Source organism: Stegostoma tigrinum, chromosome 2 (genome assembly GCF_030684315.1).
Source record: "Stegostoma tigrinum isolate sSteTig4 chromosome 2, sSteTig4.hap1, whole genome shotgun sequence".
NCBI classification, from domain to species: Eukaryota; Metazoa; Chordata; class Chondrichthyes; order Orectolobiformes; family Stegostomatidae; genus Stegostoma; species Stegostoma tigrinum.
Genome location: NC_081355.1, coordinates 154,732,112 through 154,752,434, shown reverse-complemented (window position 1 = coordinate 154,752,434; position 20,323 = coordinate 154,732,112). Strand labels below are relative to the sequence as shown.

Sequence of the window (20,323 nt, the reverse complement as noted above, 5' to 3'; positions counted from 1 at the left end):
TTCCTTGGATGGAGATGGCTAGCACGAGAGGATACAGCTTTAAATTGAGAGGTGATAGATATAGGACAGATGTCAGAGGTAGGTTCTTTACTCAGAGAGTGGTAAGGGCTTGGAATGCCCTGCTTGCAACCGTAGTAGACTCACCAAGTTTAAGGGCATTTAAATGGTCATTGGATAAACATATGGATGATAATGGAATAGTGTAGGTTAGATGGGCTTCAGATTGGTTTCACAGGTCGGCACAACATTGAGGGCTGAAGCCTCGAGAGCTAATCCATTGAAGGACAACTAGGGGCATAGCCAAAAAATTGTGGCCATGCCAGCAACACCTGCATCCCATACAAGAATAAAAAAAAGTATGTATTGAAAACTTATTATGAAATTGACATCAGAGATAATGGGAACTGCAGATGCTGGAGAATCCGAGATAACAAAGTGTGAAGCTGGATGAACACAGCAGGCCAAGCAGCATCTTAGGATCACAAAAGCTGACATTTTGGGCCTAGACCCTTCATCAGGAAAGGGAGATTACAAGAGAGTTGCAGTGGGAGAGAGATCCCCTGAGGTTAGTCCGGAGGGAGGAGGGTAACTTCTTCAGGTTAGGCATCCTGGAAGATGCTTTGCAGTGAGGTTAAAATTGTGATCAGAGATGATGGGAACTGCAGATGCTGGAGAATCCGAGATAACAAAGTGTGGAGCTGGATGAACACAACAAGCTTGGAGAGGGTTCAGAGGAGGTTTACCAGGATGCTGCCTGGACTGGAGGGCTTATCTTATGAAGAGAGGTTGACTGAGCTCGGTCTCTTTTCATTGGAGAAAAGGAGGAGGAGAGGGGACCTAATTGAGGTATACAAGATAATGAGAGGCATAGATAGAGTCGATAGCCAGAGACTATTTCCCAGGGCAGAAATGGCTAGCACGAGGGGTCATAGTTTTAAGCTGGTTGGTGGAAAGTATAGAGGGGATGTCAGAGGCAGGTTCTTTACGCAGAGAGTTGTGAGAGCATGGAATGCGTTGCCGGCAGCAGTTGTGGAAGCAAGGTCATTGGGGTCATTTAAGAGACTGCTGGACATGCATATGGTCACAGAAATTTGAGGGTGCATCCATGAGGATCAATGGTCGGCACAACATTGTGGGCTGAAGGGCCTGTTCTGTGCTGTACTGTTCTATGTTCTATGTTCTAAGCCAAGCAACATCTTTTCTGATGAAGGGTCGAGGCCCGAAACGTCAGCTTTTGTGCTCCTAAGATGCTGCTTGGCCTGCTGTGTTCATCCAGCTCCACACTTTGTTATCTATGAAATTGACATTTTTTTTGAAAATTTGTTAAGGTACAGTAATGCCTTGTAATAAAAAATGGAAATGGCTGCCATGAAAGTGACTTAGACTAAATGGATGAGGATTCGCTCTGTTCATCTCGGAACCAAGGTATAAATGCAGCTCCAACCAATAGGATGAAACTCAAATGAAGGCAAAATATTATGGATGCTGGAAGTCTGAAATAAAAGCCAAATGTTGGAGAAACTCAGCAGATCTGACATATTTGTGGGGAGAGAAGCAGAGTTAATGTTGCAGTTTTGAAAAGACTTCTTCAGAACTGAAACAGGCTGGAAAATGAGAAGAGAGTTTGTGGTGGTTGGGGGGGGGGGGGGGAAGGCGCATGGAGTGGGGGTGGGGTGTGGTTGGTGTGGGGTGGATAGTTTTGGGAGAAGCACGTGGAACAGTTCGTCAGGGTACCCAGACCAAATGACAGGGAGTGGCTGTGGTGATGAAGGAGAGATAAAGATAAAAAATAAGTCTAAGAGAGAGGCAAGAGTGGACATTGGACCACTGGAAAATGAGGTTGGAGAAGTAGTAATGGGGAACAAAGAAATGGTAGAGGAACTGAATAGGTACTTTTCATCAGTTCTCACAGTGGATGACACCAGCAACATACCAGAACTTCAGGAGAGTCAGGGCACAGAGGTGAGTGTATTGTCCATCAGTAAGGAGAAGGTGCTGGGGAGGCTGAAAGGTCTGGTGACTGGGTTCTGAGGAAGTGTCACTGGACCTGAAACGTTAACTCTTTTTTCTCGTCTACAGATGCTGCCAGACCTGCTGAGCTTTTCCAGAAACTCTGATTTTGTTGGTAACTGTAGGCTGGTTATCCTGATTTTGGTCATTGGTAAGATTTTAGAGTCCGTTACTAAGGATGAGATTGTGAAGTTCTTGGAAGCGCAAGGTAAAATAGAGTGGAGTCCACATGGCTCCATCAAAGGAGGTCATGCCTGACAAACCTGTTAGAATTTTTTGAGGAGGTAAAGACCAAGTTAGACAAATGAGAGCCGGTGAATGTGATTCATTTGGATTTCCTTTGACAAGATGCTGCTAAATAAGATAAGAGCCCACGGTGTTAGGAGCAATGAACTGGCATAGACAGAGGATTGGCTGACTGGCAGAAGCTAGAGAGAAGAGATGAAGGGGTCTTTTATAGAACGGCAGCCAGTAACAAGTGGAGTTCCACAGAGGTCGGTTTTGGGACCAAAGCTATTCACATTATACATTAACAATCCAAATGAAGGAAGCGAGGACATTGTTGCTAAATTTGCAAATAACACAAAGGTTGGTGGAGGAGCAGGTAGTGTTGAGGAAGTGGGGATGGACAGACTAGGAGAGTGGGCAAGAAGTATCAGAGTGGGAAAGTGTGACGTGTTACATTTTGGTAGGAAGAATAAGAGGCATAAACTATTTTCTAATGAGGAAAGGCTTTAGAAATCTGAAGTACAAAGGAACTTGGGTGTTCTAGCTCAGGATTCTATTAAGGTTAACATGCAGGTTCACTTGGCAGTTAGGAAGGCAAATTCAATGTTGCCATTCATTTCAAGAGGGCTAGAGTAATGAGCAGGGATGTACTGCTGAGGCTGTATAAAGCTCTGGTCAGATCAGATGGAGTTCAGAAGGATGAGGGGTGATCTGATTGACACTTACAGAATACTGAGCGACCTGCTCCGATATCATATGGTTTTCTGTTAAATAACAGGTGTGAAAAGTAGACAATGGGTCCATTCTGCTAAGGGCAAGGATGAAACTTTGTCCCTGGTTATGAAAAGTTAAACTTGGGATGTTTAAACCAGATTCCTAGTTGGTGCAGATTTACTACACAAGACTGAAATTTGGGTCAAAATAAGTGAAAGCTCTTGAACTGTTGTGCATGTTGTATGTCATTAATGCTGATTCTGAAGCATCAATCTGAGGTCCACACTTGTAAACCAGAAGTGAAGTTTCCGGAATTTACTAATGCCAGCAATTATGAAAACCCATTAGAGGAGCTGGCACCAGTTGTAAGTGTCTTGGCTCAATATAAAAACATCCTTAGAGAGGCTACAAGAATTAATGGTGTGGGAAATGCCAATATTACAATCCTGTTGTGAGAAATGCTTGGCTGTTGAGCTTACGGCAAATTGTTGACCTTCCCGAAATCTGGATTGTAATGGGCATGAGCATCTCCAATTAACCACAATAGAGGAACCACAATAACGTTCAAAATCAACTTCAGTTTAAATCCTGTTTGAGGTGTAATACAATCCTGGATTGGTGTTGAAAATCTCTTTTCTCCATTCCTTTCCCCACAAGGAGATGTAATAAGCTTTATGGCCTGAATGGCTAAAGCATGCAATTTAGTATTATCCAGTAAGTGCTCGATAGAGATGAACTCAGATCAACAGGAGACATTGACTGGTTTCTTCAGGTAAGTAATTTGAGAGCCAATGATGTTGGTGTGTTAATGCAGTTCTTTGTTTTTGGATGTTTACTTAGCAGGAATCAATTGTGTCATTTTGCAAACAAAAATGGGAGTACACATGTTTAAAAGAAAATATACTTCCAAATATGGAACAGTGTCAGAAAATAACTGGAATATTCAACAAGTCGGGTGCCATCTGTAAAGAGAAAGACTTGTAATGTTTTAGACATGCCATGCCATCTGAGTGGGTAGTTCATCCCTTTTATCCATAACAGATGCTATGCATTTTGAGTAACTTTTTATTTTCAGTTTCCATTTCCCTTCACGATTGATCAGTTTCTCAATGCATAAATGGAATCTATCACATTGTCAAACACTGATGACCCATTTCTCTTTCTACAGTCTGAAGACCTGGGCACTTGCAGTCAGTACGATATTGGAAGGCAGAGCCGGAACATGATGCCCAGTGCTAGCTGTGTCTTCCCTGGATTCATGCTGCGAAAGCCGTCTTCCGAGACAGATATTGAGAACTGGGCTTCCAAACACTTCAACAAGCACACACAGGGAATTTTCCGCCGCAAAGTATCCATTGCTAACATGCTGGCTTGGAGCAGCGAGTCGATCAAGAAGCCCATGATAATGACGGCTGACCGCAATGTGAAGAAAGAAGCATGCGAAGTGTTCAAACTGATCCAAATGTACATGGGGGACCGGAGGGCCAAGGTGGACCAGGTTAACGTGGCACTAGAGATCGCCACAAAGGGTTGGAGCATGCAGGGCCTGAGGGATGAACTGTACATCCAACTGTGTCGGCAGACTACTGAAAATTTTAGATATGAGAGTCTCGCTAGGGGCTGGGAATTAATGGCCATCTGCCTGGCCTTCTTCCCTCCTACTCCCAAGTTCCACTCCTACCTAGAAGGCTATATCTACAGGCACATGGATCCCGTGAATGACGCAAAAGGTAAGCCTCTGATGATTGAAACGACATCCAAGGGGGCTATATATAAACTTATGTATTTCACATGAAGACAAAAGAGGGCCCTTTTTTTGCACTTCTTTCTCTGAAATGGTCAGTCCATCAAAACATTTCACTGCTTCTTGTATGTTACATGTGTGTATACATGTTATATACATGCTCCCCTGCCTTAATAGTATTTATTACACACATTGTGAACTTGTGGCAGCAGGTCATGGCTTCAGGTTTTTTTTTAATGATACCCAGTTGTAGCAGGCAGTTCCTCCATAAAAAGTGTAGCTGCTGCTAGACCTGGGGCCCACGTTACACTTAGAAGTGTCTGTAGAAGGAGTAAGTGTAGAAGATCCAGGCAGGGGTTGGGAAGGACACTGTTGAAATATTAAATGAAATTCCCATACTTCCATTTTGTGAGTGTAGTTTATGAAAAAATAGGAACAGGAAGGGGCCCATTCAATTCATTCAAGATTTAACTATATCTCCACTCCATCAACCCACCTTAATCAACTCACACCCTTATAGAACATAGAACATATAGAACTTATCCATCAAATATCTTGCCTTCCCCTTATCTAATAAAGATGTTTAATCTCAATTTTGAAATTTTCAATCACCACCAGAATTCGCAGCATTTTTTGAGGAGGTTGGGGAGAACATGGAGATTTCTTGATTTTCACTACCCTTTCCTGACAATCCCCCTTGAAATGACAATCTCTAATTTTAAAGGACTATCTGTTAGTTTACCACCCCTCCACCAGAAGAAATCTGCCAATCTGCCCTATCACAAGCTTTCATGGCCATAAGTACCACAAGGAGATCACCCCCACAATTTCTTTGAGTCTGTTACAGGTTTTGGTATTGATATGCTGGAGTGTATAACATATTCAAAATATAAATTAATAGTTTAACAATAGAAAAAAAAACAGATTTCTGATTCTTTTCACTCTTAACTTTAATCAGTGAAATATCATTCAGTAATACCTGTGGCTTTTGGTATTGAGTCTCCTAGTCAACCTTAGATTTCTGCGAAAGAAATAGAGTCACCTTGTAAATCTGTTCAGAATTTCATGAAGATACAATTGAAGATAGACAACACTGGAGAAATAAAAGGTTTTATGACAATCTCACCAGAACAGGTCTACATTTAAACCATCTGTCTAGCCCTTGTTTAAAACTAATTCTGGCTTCAGGCTATTTGCAGTTGTCATTTTAATTGCTTATCTAGTATATAATATAAGGACAAAGAGGACTGTATTTAGTAGTGTTGTAATCCCAACACGTTATTGGCCATAACTCACTGATGATGAATTAACAAGACAGGCCACTATTGAACTATAAATCATTCAGCTCACTGCTATCACTGTTCCTCGTATACATTCTACTGGTACCACTCTCACAGGACGATAGATATCTGAACTGTATTTTTTGTTCTGCCACCATTTAAATAATTCATCCAAGTGTATAACGCAAATATGATTTTCTACTCAGTCTCTAGAATTTGCCTCTATTGATGCTGCAGGAAGTGGTTTAAGTAATTGATCTTGATACTAGTCTATATATCTGTCTCTTTGGTACTTTATGACCACTAAGTTCAAAAATGCTAGTGCTGAGGAATGCAGTGATTTTGATGCACCATGTTCTCTTAGTATCACTTCCTTTCCCAGCAAAGTGCAACTAAAATGTTTTGGCATTGGTTCTGCAATGTGTTTGTGCCATTATCTCCCAAAGCATTGGTCCCATTCAGTCTGAGAGAACAATGTGAAGATGGGTTCTACCAAATTTGGTATATTTACCTTAAAGACTATGATTGACATCTTTTGTCGGTCAGGGTATCAAGTGACATGGATCAATGTGGGTACTTTGAGGAGATATACCAGTCAGTTGTGATCTGATTAAATATTGAAGCACAAAATAGCCTTCACTTGTTCCTATGTTCCTATGATTGATATCAGCTGTGGGAAACCTATTCTGGAACCTGACAGCATCAACATCCCACTGACACCAATGTGAAAGGACTTTTGGCCAGAGAGCAGCAGCCTTCAGTTGTACTCCTCCAGCTTACCTCGGAGTGTGATTTACTAGAGAACATTTCCTTCACTCGGCATCATGTCTGAGTGATACTGGCAAATAGTGCCAAACACTAGTACCTACACCCACAAGCAATTAGACTTATCTTCTTCCTAAGTTATTCTAGGCTTACATCAGAGGTGAAGTGATGGTGACATCCCTTTATATTGAGGCCACATTTTACTGAGCATGGCATCAAGGAACCCTAGAAAATTGCATCACTGGGAATCAGGGAAATCTGTCCCTTGGTTGGAGTTATTACACCTGGCACGAAGGAAGATGATTGTGGTCATTGGAGACCAGCCATCTCCATTCCAGGACATCTCTGACGGAGGTCCAACCATCTTCAGCTGCTTCATCAAAGATCTTCATCATAGGATCAGACATGAGGATGTTCGCCGATGATTGCACAGTGTTCTGCAGCATTTGTGACTCTACTGTGCAGTCCATATCCAAATGCAACAAGATCTGGATAGTATTCAGGCTAGGGCTAATAAGTGGGAAGTAACATTCACACAACCGGGCACCAGGCAATGACTGTCTCCAATAAGAGGGAATCTAACCACCTCTTGTTGATATTAAACAGTGTTACCATCACTGATTTGCCCAGAATCAACATTCTGGCAATTCTCATTGGCTAGAAACTCAACTGGACTCACCATATAAATACAGTGGCCACAAGATCAGGTCAGAGACTGTGAATACTGTGGCGAGTAACTCACTTCCCAACTTCCACTGTCTACAAGGCACAAGCCAAGAGTGTGATGGAATGCTGTCCACTTGTTTGATTGGAGTGCAGCTTCATCAACACTCAAGAAGCTTGACACCATCCAGCGTAAAGCAGTGCACTTGATCGGCACCACATGCACAAGCATACATTCTCTGCAATACCGATGCTTGGTAGCAATTGTACAATGCAGTGCAGAAATTCACCGAAGGTTCTTAGATAGCCTGTTCCAAACTCTCAATTGCTTCCATTGAGAAGGAGAAGGGCAGCAGATATAAAGGAACACCAGCCTCTGCATGTTCCCCGCCAAGCCACTCACCATTCCTTCACTATTGCTGAGTCAAAATCCTGGAATTTCCTCCCTAACGGCACTGTGGATCTATTGAGAGAACACAAACTGCAGTGGTTCAAGAAGGCTACTCACCAGCAGCTTCTCAAGGGTAACTATGGGTGGGCAATAATTGCTGGCTCAGCCAGTGACCGCCACATGCCACAAGTGACTTAAAAAAAACTCTGGCCAACCCTCCACAATAAATCATTAAAAATTTGCTGTTTGGAAAGGAACTGAGATGAGGGGCTGTAAGGGGCTGCTGTGTATTTACTGACTTGATACCAGTTCTAAAAGATTAAGGAGAATTGTGATATGTTTATTCTTTTGTTCAGATAGTCATAAAGTATCAATCCTTAAAGACATTGGAATAATTTGAACAAATTCTCATTTCCATTGACTGCTTTTCACAAGAGAAGGGAGCAGGAGTAGACTATGAGAGATAGGAAGAACTGCCAATGCTCGAGTCAGAGATAACACAGTGTGGAGCTGGAGAAACGCAGCAGGCCAGGCATCAGAGGAGCAGGAAAGTTGACATTTCAGATCGGGACCCTTCTTCAGAAATGGTCTGTCAAGCCTGCTGTGCCATGTAATACAATCATGTCTGATCTTGAATCAGAGATAATGGGAACTGCAGATGCTGGAGAATCCAAGATAATAAAGTGTGAAACTGGATGAACACAGCAGGCCAAGCAGCATCTCAGGGGCACAAAAGCTGACGTTTTGGACCTAGACCCTTCATCAGAGATTGGGCCGCCTCTTCCCTGCCCGCTATTCTCCAATAAGAGACAATAAAGCCAATACTTTTTATTGCACTGCCATCACTGAATCACCTAATATGAATATCCTGCAGTTATCATCAACCACGAATTCAACTGGATGCATCATATAAATAAAGTGGCTACAAGATCCAGTTAGCGCATAAGAAAACTGCAGCAAGTAACTCACCTTCTAACTCCCCAATCCCTGTCTACCATCTACAAATCCCAAGTTGGGCTCAACTCACCACTTGCCAGGATGAATATAATTTCAGCAACTCACATGAAGTTTGATATAATCCAGGAAAAAGCAGCCCACTTGACCCAAGGAAAGTGACTGCAGTCTATCCGAGACAAAAACAGAAATTGCTGGAAAACTCAGCAAGTGAATGAACATCCTTTATTGTCATGTGCATTCAATATAAAATATAGTGCAAAGTGTGTACTGTCGTTCGTACATAACCACCATTCACAGAATAAAATGAAAAAAAGAATTCAAAGAGAGCCCAACTGTTCCTTCTCTGCTGCTACAGCATACTGCTGCAGAGTGTGTCCGACTCCAACCTTTCCAGCCCCCGCCATGCTGCAGAGAGTGTCCCGCTCCAGGCTTTCCAGGCCATTCCATGCTGCAGAGAGTGTCCCGCTCCAGGCTTTGCAGCACATGCCATGCTGCAGAGAGTGTCCCGCTCCAGGCCTTTCCAGGCCACACCATATTGCAGAGAGTGTCCCACTCCAGGCCTTTCCAGGCCACACCATATTGCAGAGAGTGTCCTGCTCCAGGCTTTCCAGGCCGACCAACCATCTCTGCAGCCCGCTGCGTCTGAGAACGCCGCTGCCCCTCTGGAGCCCATTGAAGCCACCTCCTGCCGAAGAGCTCTGTTTATCAGGTAAGTTTGAGAAAACAAGAAAAAGGCAGACGTAAAAAGAGTAAAAGAAAAATGCAGTTGAGGAGGAGAAGCCTCAGGAGCCGAAGTGATGTCAACTCTGCCGCCACCATCTTGAAAAATGTGTGGCAGCATCTGTGGAGAAGAATCAGAGTTAATGTTTTGGGTCACTGTGTTGGCCTTGCAATTTCTAGCAGTTTGTGTTTCTGTTATCCAGCATCTGCAGTTCTTTATTCCTTCTTTTTCCCAGTCAATCCAATCTGTCTTCATAACTAAAACTCTCCAGCCCAGGTAACATCATGGTATACCTCCTCTGCACCCTCTGAAGTGCAGTCACATCCCTCCTATAATGTGGTTCCTGATCATCACATAATCTCGCTGTGGCCTAACCAACTACCATACAGTTCCAGCATAACATCCCAGCTTTTAAAACTCTGTGCCTCAGCTCAGAAAAACAGGTATCCCATATGCTGCCTTAACCACTGTATCTACCTATCCTGCTACCTTGAGGGGTGGTGGACTTGCACACCAAGGTGCCCCTAATCCTCAGTGCTCCCCCAGGTCTTATCTGCTTGCTTCATTTGTCCTACCCAAGTGCATCACATCACACGTATCTGGATTGAATTCCATTTGCCACAGATCGGCCAATTTTGTATCGTCCATGAACTTACTGACCAATCTTCCCACATTTTCCCCAGAGCTTCAGACGCTGAGGGGTGACTTTATCAAGATTTATAAAATCATGAGAGGCACAGATAGGGTGAATTGCCGATGTCTTTTTCCCAGGGTAGGAGAGTCCAAAGCTAGAAGGCATGGGTATAAGGTGAGAGGGAAAAGATTTACAAGGGACCTGAGGGGCAATTTGTTCACATTGAGGGTGATACATGTGTGTGATAAGCTGCCAGTGGAAGTGGTGGAAGTAGGTACAATTGCAACGCTGAAAAATCATCTGGATATGTGCATGAATAAGAAAGGTTTAGAGCGATATGGGCCAAATGCTGGTAAATGGGAATAGATCAATTTACGGAATCTGGTCAATATGGACATGTTGGACTGAAAGGTCTGTCCTGTGCTGTATAACTCTATGACTCTGTTCAGGTTTAAATCATTATAGATATACAAGGTGTATAAAATAAGGGCCCAAATACTGTTCCCTGCGGAACGCCACAGGCTTCCGGTCTCAAAGAAATTGCTCAATCGTCTCACTCAGCTTCCCATCACTCAGCCAATCCTGAATCCAATTAACCAGGTTTCCTTGGTTCCCATGGGCTCTTACATTAACTATCAGTCTTCCCTTTGAAACCTCATCAAAAGTCCCCCAAAGTCCAAGTAGACAACGTTCAATGCATTGCCCTCATCTTCACACCTCTTTGAAAAATGACCAGGTTGAGGACTGGACTGAACTCAGTTGTGGTGCTTTTATGGTTCCAATTGTTTGTCGAATCCTGCAGTGAAACTCATAAACCAACTTAATTAAAGTCCACACGAGTAACTCCTACCTTGGAAATGTACCTCAACAAAGGGTCATCTTCAAGCAAGTTGGATGAAAGTAAATGAAGTAAAGCAATTTGTACTTAAAACAGACAATAAATTTAAAACAATATTTTAGCAGATATATTGTGCAGCACATATATGGAGTAAACAGGATGCTTTTCATCTAACAGTTGAATGTAGAGTTTCAGGCATGCATTTACAGGAACCAAATAAATCGATCATTCCTCGAAGTACGGCTTCTTTTTTTGTTTTGTTTATTGCAATGTCCTTAATATTTGGAAACAGTCTTAGTGTTCTTGATTTTTGCAATCATGAGGAAGTCATTATGACAGTTACACAACTGCCCAGCAACAGCTTGCATTTACACCGTAAAGGCCTCAAGTTGGTTCACAGGAAATTCAAAGATATTCGTAGATTCGTGCAGCATAGAAACGGGCACTTCTGCCCACCATGCCTATGCCGACCAACAAACGTCAAATTATACTAATCCATCTACCTGCACTTTGTCCACAGCTAACTGTGCCCTGGCACTTTAAGTACTCATCCAGATGCTTCTTAAATGTTGCGAGAATGCCGGCCTTTACCACCCTTTCAGGCAGCGTGTTCCATATTTCTACCATCCACTGGGTGAAAAAATCCTTTCCTCAGATTGCTTCTATACCACTTGCTTCTCCCCCTAAACTTAATAGTGTCAGGAAAATTACTGGTTATATAAGTTCTATTAACAGTAACAAAAAAGCATGTTTGTTACCTTCTATCAGTGTTCCTGAATTAAGTTGAGGGATATTTTACTTCCTCATTCACATGCATTTCCTGATTACAAACTAAACCTACTCATTGATTCACACAGGCTTTTCCTCATGAATGTGTTGATCACAAGGTAAGTGAACCACAAGACTGCATCCACTGCCTGTAACAAGGGGTTTCATTTCTGTGGCCCTGTCTATCATGTAATTGTCTGACTGAATATTGGTGGTGAAGATAAACCCTTGGTCATAAAGGATGAGGTGTTCAATTATAGTAGCCACTGGAGTATCTGAACCCTTTCTAGGGCAAATCTGAAGTTTACGACAATACATCATCCAAACCCAATTAGATTCTGTTTTGGTAATGTCTTGCAACAATTATTTTATACAGTGCATATCACTTACATGAAATAAGTATTCAAACCACTCTCAACTATAAGATCACACTCTGCGCCTACTTTCCAATCTGTCCAGTCAGACACCAATATTGATAACTGTCATAATGACTTCCTCATGCATTGAGGGTGAAAATGTCTCCGGGGCAAGGCAGTGCTGTTGTTGTGGCGATGTTATGTTTTTACCCAGCTGTTTTTTGTTTTTACTGGTAGGACATCTGATGACATCATTCAACTTGGTTGGGGAAACTGTTGATCCAAAATATACCTTTGAGGAGAGACATATGCTGCACATCTCTGTGACTCTATATCATAAGAGATTGTAAGATTGGTCAAACTCACAAGTGTATTTCATTGCACTAGAATATTCTCGCCACCTCATAAGTTATACACTTGAGACTCAGATGTTGAGATTTGAAGTGGAGGCTGGGAAGGTATGGTGTGTTTTTCTGAAGTGGGAGATCCCACTTGAGTCAAATGCCTGCCTTTCACTTTTAAAATGAATATGATTAAATGCCAGAAGCAGACTTGAAGGGAATTTAGTGCTTCTGAGACTGTAAATTCCTTTATTCTGCCCCTCTGTTGTTCTGAGCTCTACATTTCATACCTGCTGCTCCATCTTTATCATTGAAGTCATGATCTGTAAAACAATGGAAATCGATAGTTTTCAGCAGGCTGAGACCCCTTGAAAGAACATAAAAAATCAATTGTCCTTGAAGAAGGAGAAGCCTTTCAAACAGAGATTATTCAACATCTTTACTAACATTCACCACAGTGGCACAGAATAAGGCTACTGTTAACATTTTTACCATTCTTCTGCTGAAAAGCTTCTTGATTTCTGCCAAAACTTTCTTTAATTCACTACCTTGAAGTCCCGACATTTGCTTATTTTTGCATTAGCTGTGGCTTATTGAAAGCATTCCCACGCTCTTCCTCAGTAGATTGTGGGTTCAATTCCCAGTCTAGAGATGTGAGAACATTAGTAGCATGTAGGAACAAGCATCGATCATTCAACCCATCAAACCTGCTCTGCCATGATCTTTTATTGTGGCCCCCACATTCAAATCATTCATAAATTGTGAGTAGCGGTGGCACCAGCAGTGATCCTTGCAGTGCCCCAGTAGGAACAGCCTGCCTGTCCGAAAAAGACCTGTTTATTCCTACTGTTTTCTAACTGACAAATTAATTCTCGAGCCATAGCAGTATGTTACTGCCAATACTGTGGGCTCTTTGTTTACATTTTGTTTACTATTGTCAAGTGCAGGATCTTTCTGAAAATTGAGATACCACACATCCCCTGGCTCTAAGTGGTACACTGTCAGAGATGCTGTCTTTCAGATGAGTTATTAAATCAAGGCCCCGTTTGGCTGTAAACAGACCCAGATCACTACTTAAAGAAAAGCAGGGGCATTTTTGCCAGGTATTCTGGCTGTTATTTAGTCTCAGCCAAAGTCACTAAAACAAATTCACTCTCCTGTTGCTTTTTGTAGATTTTTGTGGTTTGTGAATTGGCCGCATGTTTCCTATGTCACAACAAATGTTGTATTTCAGGAACAAAAATAAAGCTGCCGGAAAAGCTCAGCAGGTGCAGCAGCATCTGTGAAAGAGAAAACAGAGTTAACGTTTCAGGTCTGGTGACCCTTCCTCTGCTCTGTTTTCTCCTTCACAGATGCTGCCAGACTTGCTGAGCTTTTCCAACAACTTTGTTTTTGTTCCTGATTTACAGCATCTTTTGGTTTTTATTAAATATTGTATTTCGTTGGTTATAATGCAATTTGTAATGTTAAAAGGCACTGTGAAAGGCATTGTGGAAATGCAAGTTTTTTTCTGATTTTAATAATGCGGTAACTCTGTAACATATCTAAAGGTAGTTTAAAACATAAACTGCTCTTGCAAAGTTTAGGTGAACCTTTTCATCAGAAGACATGGAAAATGTCTTGCACAGAGCTGTAGTTATTCCCAAATGAAAGATGACAATCACCCAGGATTGCAACTAGATCTATCCGAGTTCAAATATCTGTATTTTAGTTTAAAGCATAGTTTTTCTCTCAGATCATACACAAGAAACCGGAAGTTAACCTGTCACCTTTACTACCTCGAAGGACAGGGGCACGCACCAGTTAAAACCCAAAATACAGCAGGTGCTATAAATCTGAAATAAAAAACAATGAAAGTGCTAGAGAAACTCAGCAGGTCTGGTAGCATCTGTGGAGAGAAGCAGAGTTAACGTTTCATGTCCGATACAATATTTCTTCAGAACTCTGAATACACACCATCCTGACTTGGAACTATATTGGCCGTTCCTTCATTGTCATTGGGTCAAGGTGTTGGAACTCCCTTCCCAACAGCAGTGTGAGTGTCCCCACACCTGTAGACTGCAGTGGTTGAAGAAGTCAACTCACCACCATCACAGCAATTAGGAATGGGCAATGTAGCCAGTGACACCCAGATCCCGTGAGAAAATTTTTAAAAATGGAGGGAAGATGTTATGGTAAGATGCTACACTTGATAATTATGCTACAGGGTTAGAGATTTTACATCTTTAGATTCTAATTTGTAATGAGTTCATTCAACTAGAAAGAGGCCTACCTTAAGCTGGTGAAATGAGAGAAACATTTTCCAAGACAGCATTGGTCCTTTATGCCAGCCTGCTTCAAAATGGTCTTGAGAATATGGAGGGAGTACTTTAAAAAATTTCAGGGATGGAAAGAATCTTCACAAGGTACAGCAGAAAAAGTTGAGAGTGTGACTAGAAGTCAGTGAAGGTAGACGTACAAAGTCAACAAATGAATGGAAAAGAAGCACTTCCTGAATGAGTACAGCAGTCCTAGCCCAGGTACTTAGAAGAGCAAGAGAATAGGGGAAACAAAGAAGGGAATTCCAGGTACAGTCGAGGAAATTTACTTTAGTTTCTCTGAAAAAGCAGTTCCATTGCACTTTCCAAGAACTGGGTCGATTACCTTTATTCAGATGTTTGCATATAATGGTGACACACAATCATGATGATTGAGGGCTAGGATATTGGGGAGGCAATTCTAAAACGAGAATATTAAGAAAAAGGATGGGGTGTACGGGCTGGTTAGGCAGACCTTTTTCAGCCATTGCCTGGAGTTGTGTGACATAACTAGCATGGGACACAAATATTCAATGATTTCAGGAGTGCAGTTAGATGTGTCTATATCAAGAAAAGACAGGAAGAGAGAGTTTAGAGATGTATAGGCTTGACTGAGAAATGGACTCGCTTTAGTGTCTTATGATTTTGTTTGCACATAGGTCAAAAAATTCTTCCACTATGTGGATCCTACAATTTGAAGCAGTTTCATGACCTTGTTATGACTTGCAGGGGTAGTATTCTGCAAATTGAGCCCCACTATTCCTGGAATCATCACAAAGGTTCTGTACTGAACAAGAATCGCTGTTTATTAGAAGTAATTGGACTTCAGCAACAAGTAAATAGTTTCAACCCACGGCATAATACACTACTAATGATAACTCTAATCTTCTTATAAACTTCCCCTTATTCACACAGACAGACAGGGTAAGATAGATTGCTGGCGATACTCAGCAGGTCTGGCAACATCTGTGAGAGAAAGCAGAGTTGACATTTTGTTAAAAACATTAACTCTGCTTTCGCCCACAGATGCTGCCAGACCTGCTGAGTTTCTCCAGCATTCTCTGTTTGCTTCAAATTTCCAGCATCTGCAGTATTTTGCTTTTATTCTACTTCACCAAGAGCCTGCTCTGTATTTGTGAGCCAGGGCCAGTGATGCCAGATAATTGTTACAGTTATTTGACTATGAACACTGGGGACATTTCAGATATGCCTTGTCTTAATTGATGGCCTGGGATGCATGCTATCCTGCAAGGGGAACTGAACATATTCATCCCCCGTTCCTCTTTGTCAGGATTGTCAAGATTTATAGTCGTTTTTTTTAGGTCAGGCCTGAGGCTGGTTAACAGTGTGGACCAGTGATCAAGAGGTAGACTCTCACTGTGTGGCTCAGTTCCGTGAAACACCATTCAATCCATTCAGTCATTAGTGAAGGCGTTTGAGAAATGTTTAGTGAATCAGGAAGTGAGCTAATATACCTATATTCCAACCTGATCCCTGGGGAAGGGAGCATGGATTCTTGCAATACATCAGAATCCCCCTCCCCACTGCCTTCTCTCAGCAGCTCCACAAATTCTATCAGAGACGCCATCCACAGGAGGACTACATTGTTCCACATCATACAAGTGCTACAAAACCAGCATGTTTTTTTCCCAAGAAATACAAGGGACTTTTGTTCTTTGGAGTAGGTTGTAAACAGACTCAAAATGATCTTTTTATTGTGGGCTACATCCTGCCCTCTTGACCATTTTAATCTTTTTTATACATTGCTGCTTATTTTTGTCATTTACAAAAGTTATTCGAAATTGCCAAGTTTTAATTTTAGCTATGAGCTGAGGAAATGATATATTGCCCACAGACTATAAATGCAGGATTTTACAGAGTATGTTATTGTACTCATTCTATACACACTGCTAAAAGCCTGTTCTTAATGTTGACAACGGTAATTTCTAGATTGAAATGTCATTATGTAAATGTCACTTTGGTTTCATTCTTGTGAACTCGCTCTATGAAATTGGCAGTGACTTCATATGCCAAGTCATAGCAGCATACCACTTTCTACATTACATTGATTCTGTTGAATCTCTTGCCTTGCCACATCAAAGATCGAGGAGTAGTACTGAATGCAGCCTTCTGAATAAATAGACATCCAGTTATAGAGCAGTTTCAACAGCCTCAGGGTGTCCTATAGCGTTTGACAATGAAGTGCTTTTTTTATTTTCTCATTGGGTGTGGTTATTGCCAGCAAGAGCAGCATTTGTTACTCATCCCTAATTATCCTTGAACTGAATTTCTTGCTGGGCATTTCAGAGGGCAGTTAAGAGTCAACCAAATTGCTGTGGATCTGGGCTCACTGATAGTCCAAACCAGGTAAGGATGGCAGTTTCCCTTTCGTGCAGAGCATTAGCGAACCAGATAGATTTTGACAACAATTGATGGTAGTTTTATGGTGCACACTTTGAGTCTGTTTACAGCATATATCCCATGATACAGAACAAAGGGAGTTTTGTATTTCACGGTATCGCACTGTTACAGAGAGCAGCTTTCAATTCGAAAGTTATTAATTGAGTTTAAAGTCCACCAAGTGTTGTGATGTGATTTGAACCCATGTCCTCAGAACAATATACGAAAATATGAGTAAATAGCCGGAACTCTTTATTCCCATTTCCCCCACTAAAAAAAAGCTACCAAATTTAAGGGTCAGTTGGAAATCTCCAAACTGAGAATGATAGTTTTTCTGTTTGGTGAAGTTAAGATGCTGTTCAGCCATTATTTAATCCAATGGTGATACAGGCTTGAGGGGCTGAATGACCTCTTCCTATTCCATTGCTCATATGATTCTGAGGAACCAGCTTCGTTCACATAGGTGAGATGTTATTCCACATTGCAACAGGACTAGGAGCTGCACCTGGAAGGGCAAATCATATGTTAATCTCTCCCTGAAGAAAGGTGATGAATAAATTCAAAAGGACTGAGTCACATTTTGGAATTCAGTTTTTTCACTGGCAATGTTTCCAGTGCCAGATCTGCAAAATCACTCTCCCTGAGGTCAGGTCTGTTCTGAAACTGCTTGCAGAGCCAGTTCCGCACTTACATTGTCTGCATATTTCTGAGTAAATGCTGCAGTGTTGAAGGTGCCATCTTTCCATTGTGACATTAGACCAAGACCCAGCATGCCCGTTGATGTTTGGGGGAACTTGCTGGGCACAAGTTGGTTGCTGCACTTCCCAAGTCACAGCTGGAATTTTCATCTTTTTGTTCTAAGGAGAGGTGATAGACAACTTTAGTGGTGACGAACCTCATCCTCACCCTTACTAGTGAGAATCAGAGCAAGTGCCAAGATGGCACATAAATGCTAACTGCTGGGTCTCTCAGCCTATTAGGAGACTTGCCAGAGAAGCCCTCCCACCCAGTCAGTGGTTGGCAGTCAGGAGGGCCTGGACAAAGCCACTGGAAGGCCATGCTGCATAGCCATGATGTTTGCTGTACGCTGCACCGAGAAGGTCAATGTTACTTTCAGAGGGGGGATTAGGTTGCCGGGGAAGGGGATTCAGAGACCAGCACAGCCTCTGACAACTGCCTGCTCTTCGATTGTGTCTCCCAATTGCTCCCAGGTTGGGGCAAATGGAAACTTCCCTGTCCCCACCTGCCAGGCTGGCCACCTTGAAGGCAGCCACAGTTCAATGTTGACCACTTAAGGACCTTAGCCGCAATGATTCAGGATGGCCGACTATGGCCTGTCCCGCCCAGAACCTGATTGCTGAAAGGGTGAGTATCTGTCTAGTGCTAACCAGTTTTTGCTTTTCCTGCCACCTGCCCAGCCACTTCAAAAGAGGCAAATACAAGGCATGCACTTTATTTTGTTTCTCAAGTGTTTTGAAGTGTCCAGAGGTTGCAAAAGGCACCATCCTTTTATTTTTCACAGTGTGATTTAGGCCCAGTAATATGGAAAATGGTTACAGTAGCATGTCTTACTGTACTGATTATTTGGCACCAGTATGTCTGAATGAAAATGACAGCTACCATCTGAAATGCTGTGTTATCTCAGGCCTATGGGATGCTGCCTAATAGTATGACAGTTGCTATCATCCCTCGCCACCATCCTTGCTGCAGGTTTCCAAACGCCCAACACTGCTGCCTCGTAAATCATTCAGCTATGACCGTGCCGAGCTCCTCTCAGTACTCAGATGGTTATGTCATGGTAGACTGAACTCCTCAAGGGGTTTTGTTTAAATACTTGCTTACTAAACAAATGCATAAGTTTGTTTTTCAGTTAAGCTGGTGAGAATCTGAGCCTCGAGAATTTATTTTCACTTCCCATGGCAGGGGACTCCAGTCAAAAATCTGCCAAACTGTGTCATTAAGGATAAGCTACTTCACAATAGCAGAATTCTTGCAAGTGCCAGGCTTTTGATGTATATGAGCAGCCATTTATTTTTCATTTTGTACTTGTTCCACCGTTTGTATGTTAATTTAGTTTATATTTCATTTATAGTGTTGGATATTGCTGGTAAAGTAAATGGAATTTTGGCTATTGCTGGAGGACTAGAATATAAAAATAGTGAAGTGTTGTTGTAACTAATACAAGGCATTAGTGAAACTGCACCTTGAGTATTGTGTACAGTTTTGGTCCCCATACATGAGGAGGGATGTTATTGCAATTCAGAGGAAATTCTCTAGATTCCAGAGATGTGAGGAGTTTGTCTTACGAAGAGAGATTAAACAGTTTAGGCCTATACTGTCTGAAGCTAGAAGAATGAGAGAAGTTGCAATATTAAAGGGGATTGACAAAGAGGCCATAGACAGGATGTTTTCTGTTGTGGGGCAATCTAGAAAGAGAGGTCATAGTTATACAGACAGGAGATTTCTATCAGAAATAGGAATTACTCCACTCAGGGTCATAAATCTGTGGAATGCATTTGCCCAAAGTGTAGTGAATGCTGGGGCATTGAGTAGATTGATGGAGGAGACAGAGATAATTAGAAACGGGTTGAAGAGTTATGGAGACCAGGCAGGAAAGTGACATAGAGGCTGTGATGTGATCAGCCGTGATCGTATTAAATGGAGAACAGACTCGAGGGGCTGAATTTCATACATCTGCTTCTCATGCTCCTACAGTTACATTTAATATCTATGCATTCTTGCACTTGCATTTAATATCTATGTATGGCTCACCAGGCCATTTCTGAGGGCAGTTAAGATTCAACCAGACCGTGGTTGGTCTGCAGAGGGTGAGGTCAACAAATTTCCTTCCTTAATGAGTGAACCAAATAGATTTTTACAACTAGACATTTGGCATCACTGATACGGGCATTTTTAAATTCAGATTTCTTCAGATAATTAACTGAATTTAAATCTCCAGCAGCTAGTGGCTCAGGATGAGAGTTCAGTAGCATTACACTCTGATGCAGCAGTGTAGTCCAGGCAGTTCTGCCATTTACTTTTTTCTAATTCAGTCACGGGATGTGGACATCACTGTCTGGGTCAGCATTTATTGCCAATTCCACGTTGCCATTGAGAAGGTGGTGGGGAGCTGCCTTCTTTAACTGCTGTAGCCCAGTTAAAACATTTTAAACAGTTCTGTGCTCTGTCTGTTTATCCCTCAAAACATTTGCTATT

At 42.0% G+C, this 20,323-nt stretch overlaps 1 protein-coding gene across 1 annotated transcript in view; it reads left to right on the top strand.

The window, feature by feature from the left end:
* The window catches only part of arhgap39 (Rho GTPase activating protein 39), a 203,547-nt gene that overhangs the window by 23,846 nt on the left and 159,378 nt on the right, over nt 1-20,323 (top strand). The window contains exon 3 of the mRNA XM_059641152.1: nt 4,121-4,682. Within this exon, the coding sequence (XP_059497135.1) occupies nt 4,121-4,682 (562 nt within the window). The remainder of the gene's footprint in view (nt 1-4,120; nt 4,683-20,323) is intronic.